The sequence below is a fragment of the Tachypleus tridentatus genome, chromosome 11 (assembly GCF_004210375.1).
Source record: "Tachypleus tridentatus isolate NWPU-2018 chromosome 11, ASM421037v1, whole genome shotgun sequence".
Lineage (NCBI taxonomy): Eukaryota > Metazoa > Arthropoda > Merostomata > Xiphosura > Limulidae > Tachypleus > Tachypleus tridentatus.
The window spans coordinates 65,792,667-65,805,718 of NC_134835.1; the positions used below are offsets into that span (position 1 = coordinate 65,792,667).

General features: G+C 30.7%; 1 protein-coding gene across 1 annotated transcript in view; it reads right to left on the bottom strand.

Moving 5' to 3' along the window:
• The window catches only part of LOC143232342 (acetyl-CoA carboxylase-like), a 124,764-nt gene that overhangs the window by 61,053 nt on the left and 50,659 nt on the right, over positions 1-13,052 (bottom strand). Inside the window, exons 17-22 of the mRNA XM_076467646.1 lie at positions 8,385-8,466; positions 7,557-7,768; positions 3,677-3,805; positions 2,566-2,656; positions 1,416-1,640; positions 438-557 (exon numbers count right to left, since the gene is read on the bottom strand). Coding sequence (XP_076323761.1) covers positions 438-557; positions 1,416-1,640; positions 2,566-2,656; positions 3,677-3,805; positions 7,557-7,768; positions 8,385-8,466 — 859 coding nt within the window. The remainder of the gene's footprint in view (positions 1-437; positions 558-1,415; positions 1,641-2,565; positions 2,657-3,676; positions 3,806-7,556; positions 7,769-8,384; positions 8,467-13,052) is intronic.

The following is a 13,052-nucleotide window of genomic DNA, read 5'->3' on the forward strand; positions in this document are numbered from 1 at the left end:
TCTTTAAATAAATTATCTTAAACTCTGAATTACAGCTTTTTTCACATCTACAATGTCTATGAGCTTAGAATTAGAACTGATTAAGACATATAAGATAAATTATAAAAAATCCAAAAGATCATATTTATTGCATGTTTAAAATAAAAACTCATTACCTAATGTGAAATAAGTCAATGATCATTATTCTCAAATGATCTAAGCCAAAACATTTTGTTTGCAGTTTGACACCAAGCCTACTTTTAGGATTCATTAAACTTCCTAATGTGATATTTTTCATACACTTGTATTACAAAAATTCCAATAACCTACTTTATGAATAACAAGACTTGTTGATACTGTGTGTTTTCTACATATGTTTACCTAACAAATCTCAAAGATATTATTTTCAAATAAAAATATTCACAAATTGCCAAGCTAAACATTAAATCACATTTCACCTGTTGACTTGGAAACTGAAACAGTACAGATGTGATATTGCTTGCATACTTTGTCATGAGTTTTCTAATCTCCCGTTCCACAACACTTGGTATACGTCCCGAAATTGAAGAGATTATCTCCTGTAAGAGATTATCATAATTTAAACTGTGGACTTCCATTTTATTAAAAACAGATGTTAAACAGCTAAATTGAACTAAAATACCATATAAATAAAATAAACACTTAAAACTTGTCCTTTTGGTACAATAAATGGCATAGTGTATTCTATTGTAAATAATCTATTGTATGTTGTGATTGTTTAGGAGTAGAAAACTATTCAGCAACTAGGAACATTGTAAAAATTTAGAAAAAAAAGGATTTTTAACAAATCTGATATATATTTACTAACATTTAATTCTTGTTTTATGATTATAGCAACAGAAGTTATTTAATTGGTGCAGAGCTGCTGTAAGCTTTGGGTAGCAAGTATAGATAAATTTTCATTATAGTATACTTAAATAAAAGTTCAAGTTTCATAACAACTACAACAAAATCAAGGATGTTTTATGGAAAAGTGAAGAAAAGTTAATTAATTACATTAATTAAATCTCAGACACACTAACAACATTCAACACCAGAATACAAATTATAAAGTAGGTCATTATGTAATGCACCCTGCTTTCTTGATGTATTGATATCAATGATCTAATGATGATGACAATGATTGGTAATGGAAATATTTTATTTTAGTTTTTAGTCTCATTGTGAAAGTTCTTGACTTGTACAAATTTCATTAGAGTACCTTATAGTATTAGAACTACTGATTAATGTATTATATATAATTCAAGAACACAACTGCAAAGAAGGTCCACAGACATTTAGTTCTTGCCTACATTAGAATTAACTATCTTTAGTTATATTTTCATCTTACTATATAATACAACCATAATGAATTTCAACATGATAGTAGCAATTTAAAAGCAGCAGTATAGTTGTACCTGTAGTTCAAGCAATGGCAAGCTCGGATCTCTTAGTGTTTTCATGAAAGTGTCAACAGCATTTGTAATTCGTGGAATACAGTATGGTTCTGGCAACACATAGCCAGCTAAGATGTTCTCCAATTCTCGTTTTGCAATCAGGAAAACCTGGTTCATTTTGTTACCATGCCTACTTGGACCCTCAGGAGATTCCATTCGAGAAAATTGGTCAGTGAATAACTGAGCCTGAAAAGTAAAAATAAACAAAATACTGAGTAATCATGGTATGAATAATAATGTACTAACTGAATAAACTAAAAATTGAGAGGATGTCAGAGGAAAAACAGTAGAAATTATGATTAGGTACCACAAAGTAGCAAGATGTTAGAAAAAAACTATAATAGACCTATACTTCAGAAACAAAAACATAATTAAGATATCAATGAAAATGAATTGAACACGAAGTAAACTACAAATTAAAAAGATACAAAATGAATGGTTTTAAAATCACCCAGAATGTAACAACTTCTTATAACTTTAAAAAGAAATTGAACAGTAAATTACTGATGTATTACATCACACTTGACAGTTATGTCATTATATAAATGAAAAAAATAACAAAATAAATGATTGCCATAAAAAATGGGATTACAAAAATAACAGTACTTACAAAGAGGTTAGATACAACTAATATGCAACAGACAAACAAATCAAGAACTGGTCAATAAACAAATGAAATAAGAAAAACAAATAGTATATCCAAAACAGGTTTAAGTTTGAAAGAAAATACTTCACCTTCAGAAAGCCAAACTAAAAATGTTCACAAGACAATTAATCAAATAAATATGACAGCATACTGGAAACAAATTAGGTATCAACAAAATATTAAAAACAAGCAAACTGCACAAACTACTTAGGTTAAAAACTATAACAATTCATAAGAAAGAAATAGCAAAATTTTGTAAAGAAGAAAGCAAATGATGTCATTCTTATGCAAATTTACAATTGAATTAAAATTTTTTAGCATGAAAGAAACAAATTGGCTCAGAACCGAATAAAATGGTAGAACCCAAAGAAAAAAATAGATTTCAAATTTTTACAACAACAATTACACTATCATGATCCAATAGTATAACCTTCACCTTCCAGGCTAAATGTTATTAACACATACCTTAGTAACTCTTGTTGGATCATCTAATTCTATTCTTGCCAGGATACTACCAGCCTCCAATATAGCTCCAGGGCATTTCACAAAATGTACACTAAATATATGGTTTGTGAAAATGTAAATAGACAACAATTACAATGTTTATATGTCTTATTACTTACAAATTAATTTCAAATTTTATATTAACATTTGGAATGGAATAACCAAGAATATAGTTCTGGTTCTTCAGTGACAAACAAAACAAACAAACCAGCTTGTGAAACACCTGAAACTGCACGTTACTTCACATACCCAATGCTTTTTACTTGAATAAAGTGAGTGCAATGGCATGATGCATTAATATGCTGAATTCACCAATAAAGACAATGACACATTATACATAATGTCACATAAAGTATTAAAACTCCTTTAAATACTATTAATGGACCAAGTTCAAAATCAGCAAAAACATACCATGTTGCTATGCCAACCACTCTTTGCAAATAAGATGGTAGCACACTTGAATTTTCATTAAAGTATTGAGTGAAGAAGATTTATGAATGGTTTCAATTCACAACACATTTCAGAGTTTTCTTAAATCTAGTTGTGATTTTTTTTTGTTTCAGGGTCAATATTTGATATTAGTATGTCCACTAGTCTTCTACCTCCTCAACACATTACTTCAATGCATTTGATGGAAGTTGGATGAATGAAATCTCTCAGATGTTATTTATAAAATTCATATTGTATTCAAATAGATGACTGCAGATGAACTTCAGACAAAAATGGACCACTGTTAGTTGAAGGTATGTTATAATAACTGATAATATACTGTACATAACACAAAATAAAACCATCAATATCAATACATAAATCTTCTAACTCAATAATCAAGGTATAAACCTACATGTCCCATACTGAACCTGTCAGTACATAAGCCTACCAACTCAATAATCAAGATACAAACATGCGACATACTAAAACAGTCAATATTTAAAATTATCAGTTCAATTCTCATTGTCAGTCACCTACATGACACATACTGATGCAGTCAGTATGTAAGATTATCAGCTAAATTTTGAAAGAGCCAAAGTACAATTCTACATGTAATATGCTGAGTCAGTTATAACCTCACCAGCCAGACTCCAGGACAGTCAGTGTCATCAGCATCTTCATCACCTCAATCTCAGCATAAGCCTGACCAGGAAACACATGTGCTCCATCCTCCACTAGAAACTGGAGAAGTTTTCCTGCTGATGGTGATCTGTTTATATAGTTATTTTTTCAGTCACTAAAATATCAGTAACAAAATATCTTTTGTTTTTACCCAATGTCAATATTTTTCCAAAACCCAATTAAAACTGAAAAGTCTTATGATCCATGAATAAATTTAAAATACTGATTTGTTTGAATATTAAAAACATAATAATAGTGAGCCATCATCTTAGAAGAACATGTACATAAGAACTTATATTCAAGTTTTGTATTATGTATTCGATCTGTATTGTAGATTTTTTAATTCCCATTTTCTTTGTTAAATTTCAAACATCCAGTGAGTTCTGTGATGATAACACTTATAGAATAACAGTTGTTACAGTTAACAAGTTTGAATTCTTTAGTTCATTGTTCATTCATATGATTAATATATTACTTAGGACCCTCTACTTTAGTAGAAACTAATAAAAACAGAACTACATTTAATCTTGTATAGTTGTTATGCACTATTTATGAAATCATTACAACAGTCCTTTGTATACACATTCAGCATAGCTCAATCAACATCTATCCAAATATATAATATTCAGATCAACAATATTTCAAATCACAGTTTGAGCAGTGATCAACAATGATAGAATGACAGAAAAACTTAGAAAATGCAGAAAATGTTTTAAATAATTTCAGCTGTTTAATAAATTTACATGTAAAATTAAAATTTGCTTAATAAAATCACTAGTAAATAACATATTAAGTGAAGAGTTTGTTAAAATTTAAATAATTACTGTTTTAGACAATAAAATAAATCTTTGAGGAGCCTACAAATAATCATAGATGTAAAACCAAGTGTATTTGGTTAACATGAAAAGCAGGTTATTGTAGGATGGTACAGAGTGATTAAAGATTGGTAGTATGTCAAAAATAATTGAAGATGAATGACAAGCTTTATATGCAAAAACACTCAACATTCTGATATAAAATTTGAATTAAATAATATACAATGTACTATTTAAAACTGCTTACTGAAATGCAATGAATCTTTTTAATTGGGAAGTAATTATACAGTTCACCTGTTTCACTGAAGTGCTTGTATGCTCTTGTAAAATTTTAATAATCTGTCAATAAAACTGAGTCAATTTTGAAAGTGATCAGCTAAAACTATTTTCTGCCTTTTTCTAGATTATAACTTGGACAGGTCTATGTTATTAAACCTATAGAAGATCAGGTCTTCCAATGTACATCATTACTTTGCAATTGCTTTGTATTTGACCACAAAGTTATATATTGGACTACCAATGCAGTGTCTCCTACAGGTATTGAAACCCAATTTTAATATTATGAGCTTATTGAGTAACTGGGATGCAACTGCTTCCTCAAGTGCATATGAGCTCAATGTGCACTTTTATATAAATATTTAATATTTTCCAGCTGTTTTAAAACAAAAAACATCATTTGTTTTGTTACAGAAAATTAACTTCTAGAAACATTCCTTTCCTAGAATATCACAAAAAATAAAACAAAACAGAAACAGTAACTCCTTAACTCAAGGACAGACATAGAACACAAAATGACTAAACAGATTAATTAGAACTACTATAGAATCCAGTCAGATGCAACTCTAATGCACAGAGAATCTGGAATTAAGGTCAGTATTTAAATTGTGATAAAAGGTTGCCAATTAGTTTTGCACAAGGAAGAAACATACAATTCTTTTCTGATCACTTCTCATAATCAATTTCATATGCAACTTTGAAATTTCAATGAAAGCAAGTTAAGTTAATTATTTCATAAACTGAAATAAAAATAAGCTTATTTCTCCCTTTGAAATGTAATTTCTAAATACATATTGATTCTCATTTAACTACTGAAGCTTGTTAAATTAAAGAGCTGCATTTACCAAACTTGCAAATGAATATCATCAATCATTAACAGAACTTGAAATGACCATTAGTCATTTAAACTTTTCTCTTCACAGGTCAAAGTGAGCATGTCATGACTTTTTAGAAAGTTACTTTCAAAAATTAATTCAAGTACCTTATTATCATTGTATACAAATAAATTTGAGATCAAATGCAATTAAACTACCTTATTATCATTGTATACAAACAAGTATGACATCAAAATGTAGTCACTAAAACAACTTTGAATATTAAAGTTCTAAGCTCTTAGTTTTATAATCAAATGTTTTTAAAGATCCTCATTCTCCCCTTAAATGAGAAATGACTCCTGTTCTCTAATTTATTTACTAATTCTGAGAAAAGCACAGAATTCATTACAAGTTACTCAAGCCAAACCATCATTCACATAACCTTCAATCTTATTTGTTTATGAAGTAATAAACTATAAAGTCAGAAACACCTGTTATATCCTCTCTTTCCCAAAATGCCAGTAGTTCTCTCTTAACGTTTAATACTATAGTATTTATAACCAACACAAAGCCAAAGTTTTCACTTATCAAATAATATATATTACATTGTGTTCACTACACAGTACTGTCTATTTCATTTTCAGTTTGAAATTTTGTTTCATAACAACAAGCTTAAGGTAAATTGTAAGGTTTTAATGCATAGTTAGAATGCCAAATAAACTGTGATAGCTTCAGGACATTCTTTTATGCACTTAATTATAATGCTCTCAGGTGCATTATCTAAGTAAAAAATTATTTAGTGTACTAGTACCATTAATATAAAAACAACAGGTTTACATTTCATCAGCAACTGATAGCAAAATACAACAAAAGGTCACAGGTGATACATTTTTCAGTTATATTCTTTATTTGTTATCAAAAATAACAAAAATTTAAAATTATAAACTTACTCTAAAATAGATTAGATTAGATAAAATAATGAAAAAAAATATTAATAATCATGCTCATGAGCAGGCTGGGCGTTATTTCATTCAAGACAATAATAAGTGTTACATTTCTATGACGGGATTTAAAACTTGTGCAGTGGGGATCATTAATTAGGCACAGGTCAGAGGGAAATAAACAATAAAACTAAGTAAAACCACATGTATACTGTTACAAGATTCAAGCTGTTTAGAATAAACAATGTTAGTATTCTGTTATAACTTGCCAACATTCTAGAAAGAAAAAAAAAGGTTAATTTACAATTATTTCATACTTTCTATGGCGGTTAAAAAGCCAGTCAAATCAAACAAATGTATGTATAGGTATAACACAGAAAATAATAAATAAGATACAGTTTTATTTAGAAGGTTTTAAAGATTATGAAAATGAAATATAACAATTGAGATGAAGATAAGTACTTTTTCTAATCACATAATAATAAACACCCTGCAATTGAGGTAGTCAACACTCTTGACTCCTTATATCCATGTGCAAATCTTTAGTATAAGTACTTAATTTTGAAAAAAAATATTTTATTATATACAAAAATACTTGTACTGTTTACTAAAAACTTATTAGATTTAATGTTAAAAGTCATAATACCAAAACTCTAATGGTCCCTTTGGGGTTAAAAGGTCAGTCACATAAACTGAGCTTATAGCAAGAGGATTATATACAAGAATTAAATATTAAAACTGCTACATTTCTTGATGAATTTTTAATCAACATGAAAAATGACTACAGATAAAGCTGACGTATTTAACACTTCTATTGTATTAAGTATGTTCATTGTTAGTCACAAGATAAATGAACAAAGAAAAAGCTTTGTGAGCTATCATTAATTTCAGATAAAACTATTCTAACATATCCTAATATCACATTTTAGAGTGATGTACAAATTATCTACAAGAAAATAAAAGATTGTATATGTAGTAAAACTAAAAACAACCTCAAAATTGTGGGATCATTCTCTTTATCAAATATGCATGTTTGATTCCCAATGACAACTCTGTAACGATCAATCTCTTCTTTCATGTAGGTTGTATAACTGGCCCCATCCACAGACAGAAGAAGCCCACCATCACTGAGACTGTGAGCCTCAACTTCTTTAAGAGAATTGTTCATGCAAAGAAAATATGAATTTGGACCCGATCTAGAAGCCTACAAGTAGAATACAAATAAATATAATGCAATTATGTTCTTTTCAGACAACTGAGAGTAAGCCTTATACTTTCATGAATGTCGAGTATAGTTTTTAAATTTAACAGTCCTTAAAATCAGAGTTCCATAACCAGAAATTAATTATTACATCAATGAAAGAAAAATATGCAATACCTTTCTTTATTAAGATTATACACAAAAATAATTATAACAAACATTTACAGAAATAAAACTGCCTGTCACATAATCTTGATTCTAAGTTCGAGTTTTTCTGCTATCATACATTACACTTACTGATAACAAATTCCTAATATTAACAAAATGTATGTGTTATCAGTTCTGGATCCAATGTTGTTTTTAAGATTACCTCTTGAAATGATTTGATAACATATTTATCTCTTTCCTGAGACCTTCATTAGATTCACTATTACATTATACATTTCTAAATAAATGACGAAAAAAAACAACATATCATGCATGGATAATACAGATCTCAAGTTCCTTGTAAGTTGAAATAACAAAACAGCAAAAATGAAAGTACCTAGTATCATAATGTTAACTACATTATATATATATATATATATACAAATATCTTTACCAAAAAAAATAAACTTACTTGCACTTTATACTTCACACCATCATAAACCATCTCCACATCTACTGTATTATTCAGAATGTTAGCAGGGAGAATCTGTCCTCTATACATAAACAAGTGTTAAAAATAAGGTTCTGAGAAGTAAGCAACAATTTGTATAACTTCATTGATATCAACCTTACCTGATATTAAAAAGGAAAAAACAAAACAAAAAACAATTACTGGATTTAAATAACAATTTTCTACCAGTCTACAAACATATTTTAAACTTTTAAATATAAATAAATATATTAATGCTATCAAACTGTAGGTGGTGGTGAGAATAGCTCCTTATCAAACACAAAGTTAACATTTTCCATACTTGAAGATGTATTTTGGATAGATAAATACTTCGCTGCACAATAAACTGTTATTATCTTACACGTATGTCAAAAACATTATTTGCACATGCCCCAGCCTTCAACAGAACTCCCACCAACACACACATTAAAAAGGACTGCAATAACCTATGATGTAATCACCACACAAAATAGCTTTCCATAAATAGGACTAAAACACATTCTTGATACACAGTTATCTCTGTAAGCACTAGCTTTTGAACAAGGGCTCATTCTCCAAAGAAATACATTGGAAGTGGAGAAGAGTGGGAAGTCATGCAGTGAATACATATTTTGGAAAGGCAAACATTAACTTCAGAAATGTAAATTTGCTTCTCTGCACAACAAATAGCTCATAGCCTATGTTATTAATATCATGAATAGTTTGTTGTAGCAATGAAAATTAAAAAGATAAGCTTCTTAATGAAACTATATATATAATGTCTATGTCATGAAAAATAGTACAGCAAATAATACTGTAAAAAGAAAAAAAAATTATGATACTAATGTGTCACATACATGGGTGATATGTAATATTGTACAATTACTTTCTTCTTTTTAAGCAGTTTGTTCAATACAAGTGTATTGTGTGACTAAAACAAACAAAGGAAATAGTACAGTGATGAAGATATACTGTAGGAAATATCAATTAAAAAAGTAGGTAAAGAGAGAAATTATTCCAGATTCATAAAGAACACAAGACTCAACCAGCTGACCTAACCACCAGGAACAGTTTGGTTCATAGTGTATTGAGGTAGCAGGTACTACATTTCCAAATAGCCACACACCCTTACATTGAACTGTTAGGTGCACCCACTCAATCTCATATGAGTGAGTTTGCAATGACTCAAAGGTACACTCTTCTCATCAGCCTCCCCAGTAGTTTGGGCCTGAAAAGTGAGGATGTTCCTTTTATTGCACAAGAAGAAACGATGGGGAGGAACATAGTACTTGGATCATACAGAAACCATAGGATCTACATAAGGTGTCTGCAATGGGTTATTACTACAAATTGGGATAACAGATACAAGTGAAAGTGAAGGCAAGCTCACAAATGTTAATACCTTACTTTTTCTTCTTCATACTTAATGAAGTATAAACACACACATACATAATATCAAAGAAGCTTTTGGAAAACCTCATCTCAGCAGCAAACACTGAGCAGGGGTAAACAGGCTTAATACATGTGTGTGTTTTTCTTATAGCAAAGCCACATTTGGCTATCTGCTGTGTCCATCAAGGCTTAACACAGTTACCTCCAACTCAATGTAGATTTCAAGAGGAAAAAGTACTCCTTTGAAGCAACAACAACTATAAAGTGGTTTCACCATCTCAGTAATATAGATATATAAAAAAATATTAAGAGGTTCTGTGATTGCAACAAAAAGAAATAATAAACAACTCATCTTTAGAGAGCCTCTATGAAAACTGGAAAATGGCCACTGAAAAAAAGATGAAAACTAGTGGTAGAGGAAACCTCAACATATTGCAAGTAATATGGCACAAAGGTGTTAGAGGTCAACATCCATACCTACATGATCTTTTTCAGGGATATTGATGGCTATAGGAAAGAGAAACTGTGATATGAAAAACTTAATGAGATAAGACATGAAATAAACAAACGTTATCCTCACCAACTGGGGAAAGCATGAACAGAACAAAAAAAGACAATCATGTTGTAAATGATCATACAGAAAGAGAGAGAGAGTAATGGGAAAAAAACATGCAATCACCCTCTCAAGCAACCCATGATGTGGAGAGAAAGGAGTGGTCAGAAAATAATATTAACCTGACTTGTTTTAAAAGAGAACTGTCAAAGTAATTTGTGATGGCATGAAACCCACTTGAAATAAAAATGTATCTCAGTATGGCTGTTATGGGTAGGCCCCACGCTAGTACAGAGGTATGTTTCCGGATTTACAATGCTACAATCAGGGGTTCGATTCCCCTTGGTGGGCTCAGCAGATAGCCCAATGGGAAAAAAACATGCAATCACCCTCTCAAGCAACCCATGATGTAGAGAGAAAGGAGTGGTCAGGAAATAATATTAACCTGACTTGTTTTAAAAAAGACTGTCAAAGTAATTTGTGATGACAAGAAACCCACTTGAAGTAAAAATGTATCTCAGGATGGCTGTTATGGGTAGGCCCCCAGCTAGTACAGAGGTATGTTTCCGGATTTACAATGCAACAATCAGGGGTTCAATTCCCCTCGGTGGGCTCAGCAGATAGCCCAATGTGGCTTTGCTATAAGAACACACACTGTTATGGGTATTAACACTTTTACTAATAAAGCAGAGAAGTGAGTTTCAAATTTCAAAGGAATAACACCTACAAGCAAGAAGTGAGAGCCTTTAGAATTAAACAGAAATTCCTGTTTGGAAAGGACAAGGAGAGAAAAAGACAAACAGATAAAAAGACTCAGAAGAAGGCATCTATGATAACAAAACTAAACAAGCAAGTCAGAATATGATCACAAGCTTCTAGAACAACCAATATACTGAAGATATTGAAATAGAGAGACCAGACTTCTTAAGAGGATCAGATTTCCAGAATTGCATGCCACCTAAACAGAGGTATCGGTTGACATGTTTCAACTGTAGACAAGTAAAGAGCTACACAATGTGCTACTTGTAATATGCATCATAAGCCATCAGACTTACCATTGAGCCAGTAGAGCAAAGTAATGATGGGAAAAACATATTACATGAACTGGCAAAATTCGAAAAAAAACAATGTTTATGAGTATGTATGAGAAAATTAAAAAAAATTCCCCTCATAAAGACAAACCTTTCACAAGGGAAAATATGTAAACACAAGTCATGGTAGAATAAGTTCCAAGTCTTGAAAACATAAATTGAAGGCTGAACCTGCCACACATACAAATGGAGAAGATCCCAAGTGAAGGATATACTGGTAGGGATCAAAACATAACTGGACAGCTAAATCAGCCATCCTAACAAGATGATTTTTAAATGAATATCACAACAGTGTAAACCACAAAGGATATGGCAAATATAAGTCAAATGTCCACAAATGGGCCTAAAAAAGCACCTTCAATCAAATAACTCAATGCATCCAAATGAGAGCCACAACCAACCAAAACAGAATGGCTGTGAGTAGAACATTTGACCTTTATGGACAAACTATGTGAAAGGTGGACATAGAAATCAGGATATGTAGAAAGCATCAGAGATGTTGAACCTTATCAACCAAATTCCAGGAAAGTATTTACCTTAAAGCACGAAACCCATTCATCTTAAAATGAGAAAGGACCAAAAATAGTTCAAGTTGGACAGAGTGCTAATCTCCTGTCTTTGTAAGAATAACCAAAACATACAAATAAAACTAAGAAGTGGAGCTGAGAAACTGTTCATAGAATTCATTTCAAGTGAGTTGGAGGGTCAGCCCTTATTTAATCCCACAACATGAAAAAAAGGAAATCTATGGTATACAAAGTGAGAGATCTGAGCTTCTAAAAGAAAAAAAAAAAAAAAACAATAACAAAAACTAAACTCTAGTTATGCTCTCTCAGTTTTCTCTGAAAGTAATGTCATAAAGTAAGGCACCATAATAATATAAAAAAAGAACAGAAACAAAGAAACCATGATAAGTGGAACACAACTGAAGAATAAAATTTAAAACACTTGGTTAAAAACAGATGTGTGTGAAGTTTCCCAATAAAGCTAAAAAAGTATCCTATAACTCAGCATAAAAACAACTAAAGAAAACAAGACATGTACTTGTATAATCCAAGCAATAAAGGATGAAAGTGACATTCAATGATTCCTACTGGGAGAGAAGGAATGATATGCAAAAGCTGCTGTTAATAAAATGTCACACCTTAACTCTTCATTATAGTAGAAACCCTTCTGTTTCTGTTAGAAATGATTATAATAATAGACACCAAATAATATTATTTAGCTGTTTACTGTTAAGCACAAAGCTACACAATGAATTATATATGCTTTTCCTGCCACAGTTGTTGAAGCATGAGTTTGGTTGGAAACAACAATGGTAAAACTCATCAAGAGAAGTAGCAAACTCAGTTGAATTAACAGAAATAAGAGACTGAGAATCCTGGTTCCAAAATCAGAATGGAACCAACCACTTAGTGCACAATAGTAATAACCTCACTGAATGTCAGTGGGTTTACAGTCCCCATTGCAGTATTGAATGACTCTGGAGATGTTAAAAACTAGGAAAGAGAAATTTGTAAACTAGATAATCCACAAAACCATTTTATATATACAGACACACATAAAAATTGGCCTGGTATGCCTCTAGTATACAGACTGAAGTCACTGATGCAA